This window comes from Symsagittifera roscoffensis, chromosome 4 (genome assembly GCF_963678635.1).
Source record: "Symsagittifera roscoffensis chromosome 4, txSymRosc1.1, whole genome shotgun sequence".
NCBI lineage: Eukaryota > Metazoa > Xenacoelomorpha > Acoela > Convolutidae > Symsagittifera > Symsagittifera roscoffensis.
Window position 1 is genome coordinate 3,062,007 of NC_087065.1, and position 21,586 is coordinate 3,083,592.

General features: G+C 34.9%; 4 protein-coding genes across 6 annotated transcripts in view; 2 read left to right on the top strand and 2 right to left on the bottom strand.

Annotated features, from left to right (window-relative positions):
• LOC134843608 (TBC1 domain family member 30-like) overlaps positions 1–21,586 on the bottom strand; it is a 551,730-nt gene that overhangs the window by 458,928 nt on the left and 71,216 nt on the right. The gene's annotated exons all lie outside the window — the stretch shown is intronic.
• LOC134843606 (glutamate receptor ionotropic, NMDA 1-like) overlaps positions 1–21,586 on the bottom strand; it is a 54,871-nt gene that overhangs the window by 26,694 nt on the left and 6,591 nt on the right. For all 3 annotated transcript variants that reach the window (XM_063859760.1, XM_063859761.1, XM_063859759.1), the window contains exons 3-8: positions 20,110–20,254; positions 15,290–15,490; positions 14,636–14,849; positions 9,449–9,637; positions 8,255–8,381; positions 5,728–5,974 (exon numbers count right to left, since the gene is read on the bottom strand). In XM_063859760.1, coding sequence (XP_063715830.1) covers positions 5,728–5,974; positions 8,255–8,381; positions 9,449–9,637; positions 14,636–14,849; positions 15,290–15,490; positions 20,110–20,254 — 1,123 coding nt within the window. The remainder of the gene's footprint in view (positions 1–5,727; positions 5,975–8,254; positions 8,382–9,448; positions 9,638–14,635; positions 14,850–15,289; positions 15,491–20,109; positions 20,255–21,586) is intronic.
• Positions 674–21,586, top strand: part of LOC134843610 (exocyst complex component 3-like) — a 401,375-nt gene continuing 380,462 nt past the window's right edge. The window contains exon 1 of the mRNA XM_063859768.1: positions 674–697. The gene's annotated coding sequence lies outside the window, so the exon portion shown is untranslated. The remainder of the gene's footprint in view (positions 698–21,586) is intronic.
• The window catches only part of LOC134843607 (BOS complex subunit NOMO1-like), a 363,708-nt gene continuing 342,797 nt past the window's right edge, over positions 676–21,586 (top strand). Inside the window, exon 1 of the mRNA XM_063859762.1 lies at positions 676–698. The gene's annotated coding sequence lies outside the window, so the exon portion shown is untranslated. The remainder of the gene's footprint in view (positions 699–21,586) is intronic.

Sequence of the window (21,586 nt, forward strand, 5' to 3'; positions counted from 1 at the left end):
GATGTTAGATTTTTCAGCCATCAGAATCAAGAAATTTACATGCAGCGCTTAGCAAATTTCTATCTTGTGGCAAATATGTTAACTTGAATCAAAAACTGGATATTTATTTATTAGCTAATTTCCACCAACATGGTGAAAATTTCTCAAAAAGCTAGATCAAACAATTTAGTTATGCCATATCTTTGTCGGTTTGGTCGCCGATTTATGTTATATTAAACAATCTGCACCTTTGCCGCCTGTTTGATTTAAATGGTACAATTCTCGTCTCCCTTAATTTGCACTCATTCACGAGAGACCTTGTATGAAAACGTTGAGGCCGGAAAGTGGGAGGAGCCACAAGTGTCAAAATCATAAAAAACATCGGAAAAATAGTTTTTGATGCACAACAGATCTTGGAGCAATCTAGGAGGATTACACCCAATAATGGTAAGATGGGATCAACCATACAACCCCCCCCCCCCCCCCAAAAAAAAAAAATCGACTTACGGGAGAGAAAACATGGATTTTTCATAAGTTAACTTCGAGTATAGTCTAGATTCGTTCAAAATTAACAGTACTACTAAAAAAAACTGAATTAAAATTTTAATCTAGGTAATTAACAGCATACAAACTCAATCCCGCATAAAAAGTATGCAGCTATTTTATTTGCGCGTTTGTATGAAATGCATATTTTAATTGTTGTGATAAACTTATTAAATAGTTTCAGAGACGATAGATGATGGAAAACCAAATGCAGGAGAGCGAAATGCAGACAAATATTGTGGCGGAGACGCAAACTGAGAACAACGCGGAGGATCAAACAATAACGACCGAGGAGCAAACAATTCCAGTATTGAGATACAAGGATCAGACGCCATTTTAACAAACTTTCGATAACCTTTCACAATTAGTGGTTGTCTTGATTTACAAAAAAAAAACAAATTGAAAATGAAACCCAGCATATAAAAATTATTAAATAGTTTCAGAGACGATAGATGATGGAAAACCAAATGCAGGAGAGCGAAATGCAGACAAATATTGTGGCGGAGACGCAAACTGAGAACAACGCGGAGGATCAAACAATAACGACCGAGGAGCAAACAATTCCAGTATTGAGATACAAGGATCAGACGCCATTTTAACAAACTTTCGATAACCTTTCACAATTAGTGGTTGTCTTGATTTACAAAAAAAAACAAATTGAAAATGAAACCCAGCATATAAAAACACGTACAGAATTTGTTATTGCTCTGCAATTAACTGACCAGTAAGACAGTTTCACTGAAAATTGACAAAACCGAGAAGCTCTTTAAATATTGTGGCGGAGACGCAAACTGAGAACAACGCGGAGGATCAAACAATAACGACCGAGGAGCAGACAATTCTAGTATTGAGATACAAGGATCAGACGCCATTCACAACAGTCAGAAAAGGAGAAAAGCGACAAAAAATCGATCTAAGTCCACTCGACTCTATTATTGAAGGAGGAGATTTTTCAAGGACCATCTCAGACACCATTGAAGAGAAGATGAAAGCAATAACTGCCGAAATTGTTCAAAAAATAAAAGAAAGTTTGAAAACGACATTCGAGGAGATGCTCAACAAAGCCATAGGAGAAGCAAAACTGGAAGTAAAAAACTAAGTGAAAAGACAGATGGCGTGGTAAAGTCGAGAAATGGCCCTCAAAGCTTTGTCCGAATCAGAAGTGATTGAAACAAATATTAGAAGATAAAACGTCCGGATAATGGGAATTCCAGAAAACGCCACTACAGTAAAAGCGATCAATATTGCAAGTAAAGTGGACAGTAACCTGGAAAAAAGCAATATCTCAATCGCCCATCGCCTTCCCACCCTATCACAAGGACCGAGACCTATTATTGCCCGATTCGCTAATAGGAGCTCAAGAATAGATCTTTTAAGAAATAATAAGAAATTCAAAGACAGCGATGAACTGAAAAATGTACGAGTATTTGAGGATCTAACGCTGGCAAGAGTGAAATTTTTTAATATGATGAAGACAGATACGAGAATTGAAAATGTATGGACAAGAGAGGGAACAATAAACTACAAACTAGATGGAGATTCAAGGGTGCAGACCATCAAGGGATTGTTTGAGGGAGGGTTGAAGTTGAAGTATCAATTAGCTGATCTAGAGCAATGCTTTGTAACTAACTAACAACCAAAATTGAAAAAAGCATGTGCTAAAATTGATACAATGCCAATTAGTGTGCATCTTATAAATGCTAGATCGTTAAAAAACACAGCGAAGAAATAGAAGCGCTAGTATATAGTCTGGAGTCACCGCCTAATATAGTAGCTGTCACTGAAACATGGCTAGATAAAGAGGACGATGAAAAAATATATATAAGTTAAGTGGATACAATGTTGTATCCAAGCCCAGGCCAACAAGAGGAGGAGGAATCTTGTTTCAATCACTAAAAGAAGTTTTGAATTGTTCCATTGATGAAAGCCTTATGCTAGAACTGAAAATAAGAGGAAACAAAGGAAACGAAGAAATAACAAATTGGAGCTCATTGAAAAACTGGATGAAGTATTGGAGAGCTTGCAATACTTAAATTGTGAAGTCATTGTGTGTGGAGATATTAATATAGATATTAAGAAACATAATTCAGCAACAGCTAAATACATCGAGAATCAAATGGATTCAGTCTTTTAAGTTTTTCACCCACAAGGGTTGAAGAAAATTCAGAAACATGTTTAGATCATTTTATTACAAATGTTAGTGATTCAATTGTGAGTGTGTTAACTCATCAAAATTTTGCAGATCATTATCCGGTTATAATTAAATTCAATAAAGACAGTTCAGATAATGATAATGCAGCAATCCTAGTAAGAGATACGTCTTTTCTAAAGAGTGCAGAAAAGGTTCAAAATTTCAACTTCGTATTACTGCATGAAATGAACAATTTATCATTGAACGAAAATGAAAATGTAAATAAAACTTTTTCAAGGTTTCACAAAACGCTTATTAAAGTTTTGGACCAATTTGCCCCAATGATCAAAAAAGTTAATAAAACCACGAAGTGTCCTGCGTGGATATCAAATATAATTAAAAACCTCATCACTAAAAGAAATAAGCAGCATCATTTATTGGTGCAAAGTAAATATAATCACTTGATCAAGCTGCGGTATAAGGAATTAAATGACAGAGTTAGATCAGAAATCAGAAGCTCTAAGAAAAATTTTTATATGAAGAAATTTCAAACATGTATTGGTGACTCCAGACAAATATATACGTTTTTAAATATGTTAAAAGGATCGAATAGAAGTAATAGAGATGTCAGTGATATTATTAGTGAAAGCGGCGATAGGCATACAGATCCACAGACAATTGCAAACGACTTCAACAACTTTTTTGGACAAATTGCAGATAAATTGGTGAAACAGTTATCAACTCCTGAATTAGAAATTAGAATTAAGGAGCCAATTGTATCAATATACCTAAAACCAGTTAATGAAAAAGAAATTGCCTCAATTCTATCCGATTTAAAATCAAAAGCCTCCGTAGGGCTAGATGATGTTAGTAATAATATTCTGAAAGCATGTGCGTGTGCAATTATACCGAGCTTAACAATACTGATCAATGCTTCCATTAAGCAAGCAATCTTTCCCACCGAGTTATCCCAAGCAAAAATACTGCCATTTCACAAGGATGGATCCAAATTAGATTTAAACAATTATAGGCCAATTGCTTGGCTTTTGACGTTAGGTAGAACTTTCGAACGTGTGATGTTCAACCGAATATATAATTATTTAGAGCAATTTAACTTCATATACTGTAAACAGTTTGGATACAGAATCAAACACAACACCATTGATGCCATCGCCGAGGTTACCGAAAAATTGCGCCTTTCAAATAAGAAATTCATTCCATCAATAATCCTTGATTTAAAGAAGGCCTTTGATACCCTAAATCATGATATCTTAATTAAAAAATTGCCATATTATGGTCTTGTAGGTAAATGTCTACAATGGATAGTGAGCTATTTGTCAAATCGTAAACAATGTGTAGAGATATCTGGTGTGCGATAAAATTTTCGAACAATGAACAGCGGTGTACCACAAGGATCCATTTTAGGTCCACTTCTCTTTCTTTTATATGTCAATGATCTACCAAACGTTGTCAAGAACTCGGAAGTATACTTGTTTGCCGATGATACCACTTTAGTAGCAATAGATCGATCACTCGAAAAACTGAGTGATGACTTTAATGCAGTTGCGAAATGGCTTGCCGCTAATAGGCTCTCACTTAACATGAAAAAAACAGTTCAAATAAATTTCAGTAGGAAAAGCGCTTCTAATGAAACAATATTATATGATGGCAAAAACTTATCTTCAGAAACATATTGGAAATACTTAGGTATTAACATTGATTTCAAACTAGGATTTTCTAATCATACTGATTTTGTCAGAAAAAAATTACGAAAACAATGTGGAGTAATTGCTAAAACAAGGCATTACGTGCCGAGCTCTGTTATGTTTAGGTATTATGAATCAAACATTAGGTCTATCATTCAGTATGGAATTTTAGTGTACGGTTGCACAAGCTACAATGCATTACTTCCGCTTTCTGAATTACAGAAAAAAATTATCCGACTCATTTCTTTTCGAAACAATTGCGAAAGCGTGTCAGATATATTTGTAAAGCACAAAATACTTACAGTTCATGAATTGTATATTTATGAGTGTTTCAAGTTTCTATTAAGATCACTATCGAACCTGCATTCAGAAAATTATCTCAACTCGCTTTTTACTTTTGATAATTCTATTAAAAGAACCAGACGATCGGAAAAGAATTTACTGAAAATATGTAAGCCAAAATCCCAAATAGAAAACCACTTAACTAAACGGGGAACCAAACTTTTTAATATTTTTCAGGAAAACGGAATTATGCCAATTAATTCGCAGTCTCTAAATGCAAGCCAGGTGCTTACGGTAGCTCACAAATTAAAGTATTTATCCACTTTAGGAAATAATGAGTTAACAAATTTTATTTTCGATAAATAATCACAGAATGTCTAATCAATAGTACCATATTTTTATCCCTTTGGTCAACCTGTATCAGACTTCAATTATGGGCTGCGAATCCATGCTGAAAATATGAAGCTCCAAATCCTTGTAGTTTTCGAGATAATCGCATTTTTTGAAAAAAATGAAGTTTCCAAAATTACTTAGGAAAAAAAAATTCAAATTTTTATTACGATCCTTAGTTTTAACTGATGCTCACTAAGCTAAGCTGCAATCATGATCCGGATCCTCTAAATAAATTCTCGAAAAAAAGATGTTTTCGAAAGGAGTGGAAAAAAAAACAAATTGAAAAAATTTTCATTTTTATTATTTAAATACTTTTTATTTATAGTTATTATACTTTTCGTGTCTTACTATTACCAGGCTAGACGTCAAGCGGGCAATTATTATGCCCTTGGTCTATCCTCTTCAGATATGTTATACAAAATGTCAGATAAATTCAATGATGACTATTAAATATGTGTTTCTTCATTTTCTGTATTTTTGCATTTAATTGTCTGAAGAAATAAATTCTTCTTCTTAAACAGAAATTTTTTTTTTTCAGAATTAATACATGCTTGGGAGGGCATTCTACGGTAAGTCACTTAGGGGGGGGGGGGGGGTGGTACGGTTGATCCCAAAAAAATGCACACCCTGAACAAAAACTGCACACCCTGAAGATTAACGGAGAGCATGAAATAAGATCAATCATTTATCAACCTTGAGATGTTTGGACACGACCACGCCCTGTGGCTTGACTGTGGACCCACTGGGCCATACAATCTGTTCCCCCGCCGGGTCCACTCCCAGCCCCTCGTTCGCACTCCAGCTGGCCACTGGGACTAGGAAGGGGGGAGTGGCTCGCATGTTCAGTATCTCGTACTCGGAGTTCAGTCTGTCCCCACTCTCCAAGTTGAAGGCCAAGTCGCCCGTCTCGGCCGGGTTCTGCTTGAACTTCTTCAATTCACTATAAACAAAAGAGAAAGTTTAAGACTAGAAACGCGCCGATGTGGGGATAATTCCAAAGGTTGCCTTTTAATACTAATTTAGTCCAAATTGTCTTAAAAAACCCCCGACAAAAAATGCCGGCGCATGTAACTGCTTGAGAATATTTATCTATGAGATGGAAGACAATTTCAGGATGTGTTTGAGTCTGCGTCAAATATAGTCAACAGATGGCTCGAAAAGCGTGCAAAATCTGTAGTAAATTAAAAAATATGTGAAAAAAAAAAACGAATTGGAAATTTTTCGAAAAAAAATATATACAGCGGTGAAGCGGAGCTTCACAAGAATTGCGGTTGAAATACAGAGTTGAAGCGGAGGTAAACTATATAAAAAACTCGCTCTTGATTCTACGCATTATAAGTTGACTAAGCCGATACTCATAGAACTCAGCCCATTTAACCGAAAAAAAATCAATCAGAGTTGGTTTATTTACACACAATAGAACAACTATCAATAATAATATAAATTTTTTGAATCAAAGATAAAAAAAAACTAGCATTGGAAAAAACCTGCTTGTAAAGATTGACACAATATTAATTGCGTTTGGAAAAAAAAGGAAAGATCAAATACAAAAAGACAATTTTGCAAGTAATAAATTGGAAAGCATAAAGCCAAATTTTGTATAAATAATGCATTTCAAAAAAATTGCGAGATAAATTGAGTTTGAAAATTTCTGAAATCGATATTTTTATCATTGTACTGCTGTTTGAAACAAATAACTTTTTCGGTTCATTTGATGAATTAAAAATTCATCAACTGTGTTAACTTTTTACTAATCAGATGATAAAGCAAATATGACATTATACTGCTAAACAGCAGCCTATCGTTCAAAGTGCCACCATAAGTAGCACTTTTATTTGCGACTTAGTTTGGAAAAAAGAAAGTTCGTACTAATACACTCGCTTCGGAAGTGTAAATACTAATTACTACCAAAAATGATCTAAGAGGTAGTTGTATTTGAGTTTTGAAGAATTTGAGCATGTCAGCTTGTACGTTTTGCACATGAAAGCAACTGCATGAACAGCAGGTACTTCTTATAGAATGCGAAAGAAAAGTTGTTTACGGGAGACAAAAAGACAAAGATAGTCCAGTTCCCGATTACATGCCACTTTGTCTCGCAAGGTGAATCACGTAAAAGCTCTTGGAACTGCAAAAATTGCTTATAAGCGGCACTTTTCTCATAAATGTATCCCCATTAGAGTAAACTGTATTAATAGGATTTTTATTCTGCAGAACTTCAGAAAAACAAACCGAATTAATCAAAATTAAACCGCGAAACATCTATTTTAAGCGTGAACACACTTTAAAAAAAAACGGAAAAACATCATTCCGTCCTGAAAAAGTTAGATCAATTCGTTCTTTTACCTAAAAAAAACTGCTGTTATAACTTTGACTAAGACCTAAGCACAAATTCAATACTTTTTCTAGGTTGATTTTACACAGATGAAGCGGAGTTTCGAACCAATTGCGATACAACATTAAATAGCATGGCAGCCGAAAGAAAAGAAGAGAAGCACTGGAGTCGAAAAAAAACAGCTTCAATCTTGAAAATTATTTGCTAAAAATTTGTTTGTTGAGAAATGTCGAATAACCAAAATTTATCAAGCGTTAACGCAGCAGACATTACTCGGATAGACACTCTTTGAGTAAAAAAAATTGCAACAAAAAATTAGAGCAAGAAAAGTTTTTACGACCTCCCAATGGGCAAACGTATTTTAGGCGCTTCAAGCGACGTAACATCAGGAAACTAGACCATTATAACATTAACCGAAGAAACCTTCAATGCGAAAACAATTTACAAAATCTTAGAATCCAAGTAATTTTCTGCTTCATCAAAATCCATCTTTGAGACAATCAGTTCTCTCCTTATTTTTGTCAGTTTAGTTTCCGTAGCTTTTAACATTTAAAAATCATTCGTAATTGTGGCAGGTATCGTAATGGTGTTCGCTATCGTATTTTAAAATCGTAGAAAATTTTAATTGCCATCACAGGATAGTCTCAAAATTTTATTTTATCATGCAGAAAATTTCAATTGATATTTCAGTTGGAGTTACCTGGAGCCAAAATTCTTGGCGAGAAACATCCACATGAGCAAGCAAATTTATTCAAGTGTCATATAAAAATCCAGAGATCATACTTAAAGTTGAAGAATCGCTGTCAACTGGAAGAACAGAACTCGAAAACTACATTTAGCTCATAAGTAGCACAATTAGCTCAATGTGAAACCTCGCTTTTAACTTACCCGAGGTACTTGTGTCCATCAGCCCAATGTGCCCCCTCTCCCCCGCACTCCTTGGGGGTGGGGGCCGGATTGCCCCCCTCCTTCGCCAACTTCAGCAATTCCTCGTCTGTCAAAGGGGTCCGTGTACCTGGTTAAAATGACAAACAGTCATCCGGCAATTCCAGGTTTAAGTCCAACAAAAACGACTTTGTCTGGAATGTGGGGAGATAATAGAAAGCACCTGGACTTAGACAGACCGGATAACTTTCGATAGACCCTCTGCGAATTGCAGAAACCACAATTATCGTTCTTAATGCACTCAAGGAAACCCAAAGCGAAGGAATGCATGTTTTTGATGTTCTACTTTAATTTCGCCGTAAAGCTCTTTTAACAAACTTTCGATAACCTTTCACAATTAGTGGTTGTCTTGATTTACAAAAAAAAAAACTAATTGAAAATGAAACCCAGCATATAAAAACACGTACAGAATTTATTATTGCTCTGCAATTAACTGACCAGTAAGACATTTTCACTGAAAATTGACAAAACCGAGAAGCTCTTTAAATTCTGTCATAGACGCTTTTTAGAAGTATTCTGTCTTCAGAAGTCTTCTGTCATGGACGTTTTTTTAATAACAAATCAACTCAATTGATTAATCTGATTTCACAAGCAATTGTATTCCGCTGGGAATTCCAAAAACTATAAATTCAGTTGCAAATTAGATATAAGAGAGCGCAAGTTTTTACATAAAACCCAGCATAAAAAAAACCCAGCATTATCATTCAGTTGAACTTAAACAGAGACTTTCATCCTAAGTTGCATTAAAAGACTCCCACTATTTTGTTGGCTTAATTCAATAATTTCTTCCAGAAGCAAAAACAATTGCCCCATATAATGAACTAATCCAACGGTCAAGTATATGCAAATATTGTCAGCCCTGTTGAAAATAAGCAAACAACGAAGCAAACAACGAAAATCTCTTTTGACTATTTTTCCAAAAGGCGTGGAGGAAACTATTTTCATGCATGCACGACCGGATACTCAAACATTCTCACGTATATCAATTCCCGAACAATTGACTGAATTTATTGCCTATTTTTCGAATTTTTGAATACTGAGCGCTGATTGGTTGACAAACCTTTTGCGCATTCGGTCCTGCGCATGAAGGATTCCCACGAAAGGATGAATAAAGATTTATCTTTTATCTCATCTTACTGGTGAAGTCGTAGTCGAAGTCGACAGATCCGTCTGGGTTCACCTCTGGCTGGTTCTGAGTCATCGTGCGCAGTTTTTGAGCCTGTGTTTTCTTGATCATCGACTGGTAAGAGTACTTTGCAGCCCTGATAGCATCCATTAGATGTGCTTCCGTGTCTTCTGCGTGTTTTAGCCGAGGGATCAAGGCACCTGAAACATCATTTCAGAACTGTCAGCTGTTTTTAAAAAATCGTTCAAGACAATTCGTCCGAATGGAATTCAAAATATTCAAATTCGTCCGAAAAATATTCGTCCGAATGGAATTCAATGGAATTCCATAAAATCAGTCAGAAAGCCAGTAAAGATCGGACCAGTTCCTCTTGGCACTGAAACTAATTGAAGTTTTCTAGGATTTCGAATATTAACTGTACAGATTTTAAAATAATATTACTTTCGATGACCTCTAGTGTTAGTGATGACTACAGCTGGTTCCTACCCTACGATAGCAGAATTCACGCAAAATTAACATTGGGAAACTTAATAATATACATATATACAGAAAAATCATAATATAACAATAAGCCGAAAACTTTGAAGCCGACACCCAATAGGTGAAAATACACAAAAAATTATTGGGAGAAAACTCATTGTATCCTTGAAAACACAGCATACACACACTGCCACATTTGAAACTTGAAAATTTTCATTTTCTGGCATTCAGCTAGAAAAGTTGTGGACGGGAAAGTCTAGTAGCCAATTAAAAAACTCTTGCTAAAAGCCAGGGAAAACACAAACTGAAGGTTGGAAAAGTATAAATGAACAAGAAAACCGAAAATACATATACACCAAACTACAGCAATTTTTTTATTTCAAAAAAAAATTATCATTGACACTTTTTTTGATAGAATTAAGCCAATTCAAGAAAAATTTTATTAATGGATAAATTTGTTTTCCGCAGGAAAATCTAATATTAAAATACAAAGCCGTCTCAAAGCCTCTTTAATAATTGGAGAACGCAATTTACCTATCTTTTAAAAGATGAATTTGATTTGAGCTATGAAAGTGCATATAAACCTGAGTGCATTCATAAAATTATTAATTCTTATGAATGCTTTTCTGTAACTGTGAGCATTTTAAACTTTACCTGAAAAAATCAAGACCTATACAATTGAAAATAACTTCATTCTCTTACACTTAAAAATGTGGTATACCAGTACTCCGATGCATCATTATAGTGTGAACGGCTCGATTCGGTCAGTGAGCCATTTTTATTAATATGACATTGAATTCGATCATCAAAAAATCCTAATATGAATTCTTGCAAAAAGAGGATTCGAAAAAAAACAATGATTCTTTCCAATGAGATGACTACTTACAGCGTATTCATTGGTGCAGCTTAACTTTTTGTAACCTAATTCGTTTTACTAATTTGGCGAAGTAGCGAAAACCGATGAACCAAACGAAATCTGAAAACTAGAAGACCCTTGAATATATGCAAAGTTAGTTTAACCGACGATAAGCAGCCAAACAATCGAACAATATTAGTTATAAACTCAATCAGTTTCTTGGTTGTGAAAACTTGACGACATTGCGCGTTTTCATGACATCCCTGAAATATTCGCCAATGCAATAACAAATGCATCGCTTTGAACATTTTACTTGCTAACTCGAAAATCTTAAGCTAATCTGACTTAATGAGACTCCTAGATTCCTTTTATTTATTTATTTATCTTTAAAAAACAGCCTGTTGTATCTTGGAAATCAAACGAACGATATCTTAATATATCTTCGACTTTCCTTTTTATTCTTTCCTTTACTATATTTGTAGATATTGCTGGAGACGACGCCACGTGACATACATCATATCTCAAATCGCCTTCAATCGACATTCTCTTGTTTTTGAAGTTGCAGTCACCGGTTTTGAAGCACCTTTCGAAACAATTCCTGTCAAAGGAAATTCAAAGATGGTTTTATCGTGTAAGTCTTAGCAGACAAAACCGTCTATTTTTGCTACACACGACCAAAATTGTAAAATGCTGTTGCAAAACTATTAATTACCTCGGATAACAGAAAAAAAAGGACAGAGTTTCACACGCTTTGCACCATCTGCGATACCACATAAAAAGAGCATTATAAGCTAGCGGACAGGAAAAGAGATCAACTAAGTCCAAAAAATTGAATTATTTCGTAAAAACCACAACTAAAAAGACTTCAAAATGATATCGGGAATGTTGGTTTATTTGTGGAATATACGTCCAGGAACACAATCAACGGCATTTAATTAAAATTGATAAACAATAATCGAGCGGCAACTGAGACAAAAAACGTTGGGTAAATGACCGTAGAGCCGAAACAAAAATGTTGTCATGAAAAACTTTGAACTATAAACTGTATTCGAAGACTTTTAGCAATTTGTTCGATTTGGAGGGAACCAAAAAATCCATTTCCCTTGAAGCTATCCAAAACTCGGTCGATGAGCCGATAGAATATAAGCCGGAATTATTCGGGTCGAATCAATTTTTTTTAGAAATAGAACGAAGTCAAGGCAAGTCTAGTACTAAATTACAAATAACAGCAACAAATCAAAACATTAAAATGAACAACAAAGAAAATTTCTTAGAGCAAAAAATTCTAATATGTGGCAACTAAGCCGACAAAACAAAAGCAGACAAATAATAGGCTATGACATTTTTTTGAACCGGAATATTTCCCGTTAGGAAAAACAAGCCCTAGTCAGATTCGAACCCACGACCTTCGCCGTTCTAGGCGCATACGTTCCCTCCAATTGAATGGGAAAAAAATTCTGACTCGATTTTTTTGAAAAAATTTCAAACTTCGATAATCCAAGAAAAAATATATGGCCTTAATGCTCTAGGAAGTTCTAGAACAACTTATACCAATGGCAATTTTTTGATAAAATGAACCCAATTTGAGAAAACTGGATCAATGGGAATAAATTTTATTTCGCTGGGAAATCTCATAATTGCATTCCATTTTCGAAGTAAGAAGTCAATCACGGTTTTCGTGGCCTTTTAATTTTTGCTGTACAATAATGGTGTTTGCCTTATTTTATACAAAAAAAAATGAAGTGAAATTGAAAAAAAAATGAAAAAAGTCATACGGCAAAAAAGTCATTTAGAGCCTGAACAAATTTACTCCTAATACTTCTAATAAATCGACTCTTAATAATATTTCCGAATTTAAAATAACAAGCAACGCCATATGAATTTCGTCTCATTTACTTTCATGCTTTTTTTGACAAATCAATAGAACTGTAGTAGCATAGCATGGATGGATGGGCTTTTTCAATCTGTTGATAAGCTTCAAATAAAATAGTATCGGCAGAAGTGCCATTAACTGATCAATTTTACAATATAAAAATTGCTTTGATACCAGAGTGACAATTGAAAAATTTTACCATTTTCAAAGTTGCATTTCTAAAATAACGAGCCTTTAGGCAGTTGGACCAACAACAGTTGTTGTTTCTTTCTCACTTCAAAACCAAACTTGATAACAACTTCCCTGCAATCTGGTATGAGGTTTTGTTGAACGAATCAAAAATAAAATACTTGAGCTTAGACTATTCGTCGCAGCTACTAAAACAGAATTAATCATTGTATGAAATTAAAAAAACTAAAAATTTTGTTTTATGACATTTCAATGATTTTTGGATGACGCTTAAACTTGATAATAAATCGGATGCATTGGTTGGGTTCACAAAACTAAATTATAAAATATAGATTGAGCCTTGTCATATTCATAACTGCTCCTTCCTGCCTCGGAAACTGTTCCTTGTTCGTAGAAGTTACAGTAAACTTTTCAAAGGTAAAATTTCTCTGCGAAAGAAAAGACTAGACTGACTAAAAATGTGGAAATCACCAGGGAAAATGAGCCTGAAATTGATTGAGGGAAATTGTAGACTGAAAGAGATGCCTGCAGAAGAAAAGGAAATCAATTCCGGACGGGAATATTAAATTAAATTGTCTGACTTTTCATAAAAGTAAGCAAAGAGTATGACAGGCGGCTATTAAATTCATTCAAACAAACAACCATGGCACAAAACAACATCCGTTCAGCGACAACTCGTAACAGGCAAAAATTCGTAACAAGAGAAAATTTTTAACAAGGCATAGGAATAGTGCACAAGTTCACCGCTTCAGCTACTGCAACTAATCGTCACCTTCTCTCGAATATTGTCGAGTTTACCGCAGAATAAACTTAAGCATTTAAGCAATTAAAACCAAATGACCTTTGTCTAACCCCCAACACAGACCGAGGCCAGTCTTTGAGGTTATTTTTATCAAGTTATTTTTCCAGTTATTTATTGAGCCAGTAGCGGATTTCGGTGGGGGGGGGGGGTCTCTTTTTTCTCAGGGATTCGACCCCCTGTCGACCCAAAGGGTCCCCCTTTGTACTATTTTGAGATATCCATTTTTGGCTGACTGACCTTAAATTTTTCTAAATATATACTAACTTTGAGGGGGAGCGCGCGCCAAAAAATCGCGTTCATTTTCTTACTTCGAAAATGAATAAATTGCGCATCTTAAACTAGCAAACAATTGAAAAAAAGCAGATCTGTAAAAAGAATTAAGTATCAAACTAACAAAATGTTGCTACAAGTCAGCGTCACGTCCCCTTGAAAATTTGCAAACACTAGCTACCAACAAACCAGTTACAGGTGAAAAAATTGCCAATGCTATGCAGCAAAAATTCTCCCAAACATTTACATGCTAGTGTAAATAACGTGAATTATCGTTAGGCCAATTACTTGATTATGCATCTATCCTTATAAAAAAAATTCTATCAAAATTAAAAGACCTCGGACTATTCTAGTATTACGAAAACGAGAACAACAAGACTGTAGTGCAAGTATTCAAATTAAATTGCACATTTTGTTTGAAGTTTTCTCTTCTAGCCATAATGTTAGTTTTCCTGATGGTATTTCAGCAAGAGCTACTGTAGTCGTCGCAATGACCTTGTGCCATCTTCTCGATACGGTTAATTTTTATTGAGTAAATTGTTTAATTTGTATTGAAGCATTTTGAAACTACAATATAGGTATTTTCTGTTTCCATCAAATGAGCGATGCGCATTTTTATTTCTTCAAAAATGAAATTTCACAGATTTTTTTATTTAAGGAAGTCAGTTAGATTTTAATGATAAAATAAATTTAATCCCCCTCCCCGGGTATGAAGAAGCACCTGATACCTGGGGGCACTTGTTGGAGTCGGTTGGAAGCCGAGCTCATGTCGGAGATGATCAAGTCGTTGAATATCCACACGAAGGAGGAACTGATGTTGGTCCTCTGAGCCTCCTGTGCAATAGAGAGACAGTCCTCCTTGCTGGCATAGATGAGGGCCACTCTGGTTGGCGATCTGACCAAGTGCGACAGATGGAACTTAATCAGCATCTTGTTTCCTGGCTGCAAAAACAATCCATTTTTTTACTCACGAGGTCAAGAATTCATTTCAAACATTTTAACTATCAAACAAAAAAACGGTTGACTTCAAAAAAGCAAACTACTTTCAAACTGCTTTCATTAAAAAAAGCCAACTACTTTCAAATTGCTTTCATTAAAAATTTGAGTTTCTTATAACTTGAAACTTTGTCTCGTTTCCTCTTATCAAAAATTAGTCACGAAAATTCGCCGAAACTGCTCAAAATTTTGGTACATAAAGTGTTTTTAATTTCCAGGAGAAATCGGACGGTTTTTAAAGTCTCGCTGAAGAATCCAAAATCCGCTCCTGTTCGAAAACTCCAGTGAATGGCGACACTGTTGCCCTATTCACTTTGTCATATTTACATCATTATTTGGAAAAAGTGGAGTTTCTTCTAGTAACTGTCTGTATACTTTGAGTTTACCTCGAATGGGAAGTAGGGGTCGACTTTGATGTTGCGTCTCTGAGTGGCCGGCCACATATTGGAGATGAAGTTCCGTCCGTCTACGTCATTCGTGGCCAGCACTGCTATCCTACTCCATCCAAAGTGGGACACTATGTCCAGCATCACCAGAGCCTGTTCCGAGTAGGCCGGCACAGTGCGCATGAACATCGAGTGGATCGACTGGAACAGAGCGATTATCATTTAAAAAGGACAGCCAGTTGCTGTGCAAGTGGCACAGATTGTTCCAACCACGCAAAATTTTACACAGAGGTGAAGCTTGAGCTTCGCACCAATTGCCATACAAAATTCATTACTCTTAAAAAGAAAGCTGCTAAGTCGAAAAAAAATAGAAAATGTCGAAAAACTAAATCTATCAAAACGAGTAAGGTTAGCTTCGAAACAAAAATATGCCCAGAAAATAAATTGTGAAAAAAAACATCGGAAGAAAATTGATCAAGCGTTTACAAGCCAAAAACCGGTAACAAAACCGAAAAACAGAAACCCTTGAATTCATGAAAAGCTAACAAGTTCCCATCGCGCTCAAAACACAGACACATACAAAGCTTTCTTTGTTCCTCAAATGAAACAGTATAAGGCCACTAAGCCGAATATAAATAAGCCGAAACCTATTGAGCCAAAAAGAAAAAATTTAAAGACTAAAAAAAGTTATTAAATTCCTCTCAACCTCAAAACACATACAAACGCACAGATAAACATTTTTTTTCGCTCGTCAAAAGACGGAATATGAGGCCATTAAACCAATTTATTATAGTCCGAAACCTATAAAGATATGAAGTCAAGGTTAGTAAAATAACAAACGCAGATTAATCAAAACACTGAAAAAAAACAGTTCCTGTCAGATTCGAACCCAGGACCTTTGCCCTCCCATACTTATTCGCTAACTCCAGACCAAGTGTGCCCGAGACACAAAAATTGAATACATTATGAACTAAACCTAAATTTACCATTTCTAATTTTGTGCATTCTGTGAAAACAAAGTTATTTACGGGGGAAAAGTCCAGTACCCGATTGCAATACCCTTGCTCATTGCAAGGGGTAATAACAAAAACTAATACGAGAAAGCCTATAAAAATTATTTAGGACTTTAATAAGTTAGTTATCTAATTTTTGTTAACCAGAAGACACGCAAAACATCGTTAAATCTTGAGAAGAATTAGCTTGAAAGCTCAGTCCAAAACTTCCAGTCTGAAAAACGAAAAAATGGGGACGCTTTTTGGTTAGTAAAGTTGTCTAGTACAGCGGTAGCGAAAGAATGGTTCTCACTTTTTAATTTTTCAGACCGGAAATTTCGGACTGAATTTCCAAATTAATTCTTCTAACAAAACAAAACTTCAGCAACTTTCTTGAAACTCAATTACCTGTACGAGTACATAAAAACTTCAAAAAGATCCTGAATTTGATTGAAATTGTTTAATTTGTAAAAAAAAATCCGTGCCGTGAAGGCGACAAATTTAAGCACACAATAGATTTTTCAACAATACTTTATTTCATGCTCCGACCAGATTCAAACACAGGACCTCCGTAATGTATCTGACCTCTGACCAGGTTAAGAGTAGAGCATCAGAAGCAACATTCAAACTGATTCTGAACCTAAGCTAACAAATATTTTGTGATTCTTTTAAACAAGTGATTGCTCTAGAAAAACTTATTGTTCCGACTAGGTAAAGCTGGATAACGGCAAGCGTACAGGGTAATGAATTTTCTTCAAGTTCGCAAATTTTTCCACGCTCTTTAATGTTGTACTTTATTTTATCATACTACTACTATGCAGAATAATGGAAGAAAACCAAAAGATCTCAGGAACAAAACTAATATATATCTATCGACAACAGGCAAACATACAGCTCATTGTCATTGATTTTTGAATTTTCATAGCCTAAAAAAAACAAGAATATATCAGAACAAATATAGCCGTTTACTGTGCAAGTAGCACAGAATGTTCTGGAAAAAAAAACGAGTGGTGTCACGACAGGATCTGGACAAAAAAATTCAACTTGGGCATTTTCGACAGCCATACTATAAAAGACAAATTGGACAACAATTTTTGTAGAAAAATGATTTCAAAAACAAAAAATCATTTAAAAAATCAAAAAATAGTCGACAACTTTTTCAAATTTGTTTGCGGAAATCTTTTGAAGTTTTTGATTCCCAAATGGTGCAAAAATAACTCCAAAAACGAATTATACTCGAGTAAAACTAAATTTACACGGCTTAAATAAGCTATTGTAAACCTGTTTGCTCGCTTTATTCGCTCGCATTTAGACTGAAAATCGAAAACTTTAAAATTGTTTTCTCGATACTGAGATAGTTTTTGGAAAAGTCAGTCGAATCACGACTGAAAGAGCTCTTATATGATATATCACTCAAATTATTCCGATAATTATTTGAGATACCTGATTTTGTGTGGAAAACGAAAAAAACCTAAAATACCCCAGAATACAAATTTCTCCATTTTCAATGGTCGTAACAATAACTTGAACACACACGTCTAATTTTTGAAAGTCGAGAGAATCTCCTTCGACTGCTTTCCAAGACAACCAAAGCATTTTCTTTAAAAAATTTAATGCCTTTAACCACATAGTAAAAAAAATGTCATATTTTTTAAACATTTTTCAATATATTTTTTTTACAAAAATAGGTATGATCTAGCTATTCTGTAACCGTTATGATTCCTAAAGCTGAAATTACAAACTCAAATTTGTGCCGCAAGAGTCTCAATCAGAAAGAGCCACAAATTTTCAGAGAAGGCGCTATTAATTGCTTTCGTCTTGATACAAAAAATAAAAGCTTCAAAATTGTAAAAAAAAAAAAACGATTAAAAAACCTTCCAAAAAAAAAGTGGAAAAAGAAACAGAAAAATTTCTGGAACGAAGTACTTGCATATAACAGGAACATTTTGATAGGATTTCCATTTTAAGCATAAGCTACGCCGACAAAGAAGCAGTCAAACAAAGCATGGTCTTTGTCCATTTAGGTTGAGCGTCAGCTGCAAAAAGGTCTGAAAAAATCTAGTACCCGATTTTATAACACTTGTTAATCGAAAGTGCAATTGTTTATTGATTACAATGTTAAATGGTTTTGCAGATTTGGCTTATTAGGTCCCCATTGTGGAGTTTTATAACTTTACTGCAGAGCCCATATGATGCGAAGACGTGTAGTTTGATAACGCTGTAATAAAGCAATTGCACGGCAAACAAAAAAGTATTACCTATTATTCATAAAACTCGCCAAAAGAAAATTCGATACCTTCAAAAAAAAAAACAATTCACTATATCCAGCTTTAAAACATCCATACTTGATTACATGTACCCCCCGGAATCAGACCATTTAATCTTCTCTTTTTACCCAACTAATCAACCATAAAGGTAAAATAAACCATGCTCAGCCAGCAGGGCGGGTATCGATCAAAAAACGATGGACTTTGTTCACTGGTCTTATAAAAATTTTCCGGTGCGTTTTTGTGAGTTCAGTTCTTCGTTTAGAAAAATTGAGCTGATACAACAGTCGTCTAAATGTACAAACTAAATATAGTGAAAAAACCCTAAAATAATCAAATAATTCAATTTTACCTATTCAACTATTTATAATCCATAAGCATCTCTGTTCTCCTTTCTAATCGTCTGTATATAGCACATTGTTGTAGGTAGTTTTAATTACAAATGGGATATAGCAAAAGCATGAATGTGTTGTTTGTTCAAGTTAACCGCAGCAGGGTGTTTGGCGAAGAGTTGGGCAAATTAAACGACAGCTGTTAAGTAAGACAAAAACCGTTTAGAGGGTATTTTAAGACGCTGTTACACAATTCCTTTTCTGAGAAAAACAAATCGCTTAAAATCGAACAGTATGTTTAAAGTGTTAACGCTCATTTGTTGCCGTAGTGTCATGTCGTCTTAATGTCCTATCGGTTTATTTACCAAGCACCGTTCGATGGTCGGGCGGGGCTTTGGGAGGGATCAGGGACACAATGATATCCGGCATCAGAGGAAATGCCAAGTTGACTGCAAGCGAGCCAGCCCAACTTCTCCATTTTCAGTTGATTCTACCTGCAATGTTTGAATTGGGCCTTCCAATTTTTCCAACAAACGGAAGTATTTCTAACTGATATGTTGAAATTTGCATCTACGTCAGTCAAAAACTAGTTCACATCAAGACTCAAGGTTATGATTAAAGCCGTCAGGATGCAATGGTAGAAAGCCATCAGGATGCAATGGTCAGAGATAATGGACAGAAATGTAAATGATTATTTTAAAAGGAAAATTATTGGCTACTTGGAGGAAATTTTAAGAAGGATACGCAAGCTATTTTTTTCAAACTGAGAAACCAGATTGAAATTGAAAAGCAAGCCTGCAGGTTTCTATACACGTAAAATTTCTCCAAAAAACAGTGAGAACATGTAATAAAACTTATTACAAAAGTAACACAGCCAACAGTCACAGGAAAAGTATCAATGAGCTCAAGGAAATTTAAATAAATGACTTAAATTTTCAAAAAAAATATCAAATTTCGAGTCTCCTGGAAACAACTTCATCGCCTTAAAGCTCTTTGAATTTCATGACTCTTTTACAAATAAAATTTATTAATATAACTAACCCAATTTGAGAAAACCGAATCAATTTCTTTATTGCGTTGCAAAAATCTTTTTTTTCCGGCACTTTTCCTGAAAGAAAACCAACAAAACACGACCTCAATAACTTTCTCCTCACTTGAATTATTGACACTTGATAATAGCAACGTATAATAGTGGACAAATTGGAGCAGGTGAATCAGTAGTTGGGTACCTTGTCGGAGAAGATGTTGTTTCTGTCGTTGATGGATATGATGGGGATCTGGTAGAAGGAGAGAGTGTAGGAGATGGCCACTGGGGTCATCAGTTCACTATTCTCATTCCGCAACACCAACGCCCCTATGCCCTGCTGCACGAACCTAACACAAACACACACGAAACCATTTAAGCGAACAAAATCCAATTAATATACATTAGGAGAAGTTAAAAATAAGAGTTCGTAAATTAACAAATTACAAAATGACTATCATGTTTACTAAAACTTAAAAATCAGAAGAAACCTGCATGCTTGTCAAGCCGACAAAAAATACGCAGAGAAACAAAAGTGCGACCATTCAAACCTTACCAGTAAAAAATTTCATTCCATACATATAAAAGAAAGGTCCGCTCCTGATTTGAACTCCAGAACTTAGAATCCAATAACATGCTATTTACAACTAGCCAAGCTAGAAAGACCTAGAATTTCTTGAGGTTCCTTAACAAATCAAGTTCAATATCTTAGATTTATAACAACGTTGTTTACGGGAAAAAGTTTATTACCGATCACAACTCACTTGTTTCGCAAGTGAAATCAATGGAATCTATAAAATCGGCTATATCTTTGAAATCAAGATCCCAACACACAGTTTAGACATAAGATAACAACTCTGCAAAAGTTGAAAACTTTTAGAGAAAAAAGCTGACTTTTTAAAACATGTAGAAGCAGACCAATCAAATATCTCCTGCCATGAACTACAGAGAAAAGAAGTTTCAATTCGCAAACACAAGCAACACAGTGCTTCAACACTGGAAGAAAAAAAATTGAAAACAAATATTAATAGCTGATTACAAAAGTCAACAACGCCATTCGAACCACTAACCTCTGTATTAGGAAGCCCATTTTTTCTGAATGAGTCATTTATCCTAGCTGCCTTATATAGTTAAACGCTCATCTTATAATTAAGCCAGACGCTACAGAAAAGCAGAAAAAACACATGCAAGCGTTTGTGTAATTCTTAACACAAAACTGAAAAACTTCAAGAATTGATTTATACCAACGCAAAAACGTTGTTCAAAAGCAGCAACCCAGGTGTAGTACTAAACCATGATGACCATGAGTACTACACGAGTGCAATAAAACCACAGTTTGTTACATCAGATCAATTTTTCGAAAATTATTATAAATTTTATCACAATTTTTACAACTTTTTTCAATTCATCGATGCCATACAAAATAAATCAGTTGATGTGAAAGCGATGTTCATACTTTTCGGAAACACTCAGGTCAACGATAATATCGAGAACAAAACTGCAAATAATTAAGAAACTAAAAAATCGACTTTTCATCACTTTATGGAAGTTTTCTTAGTCTCGCCTAACCCCTAAAAAGAAAAAAATCATTTATCTATTACCGCGGAAAATTACGTATAGTACCTATGTGCTGCAACAATAAGACCGAAAACCAGAACGCTTTTACCGCAGAAAACCAGAAT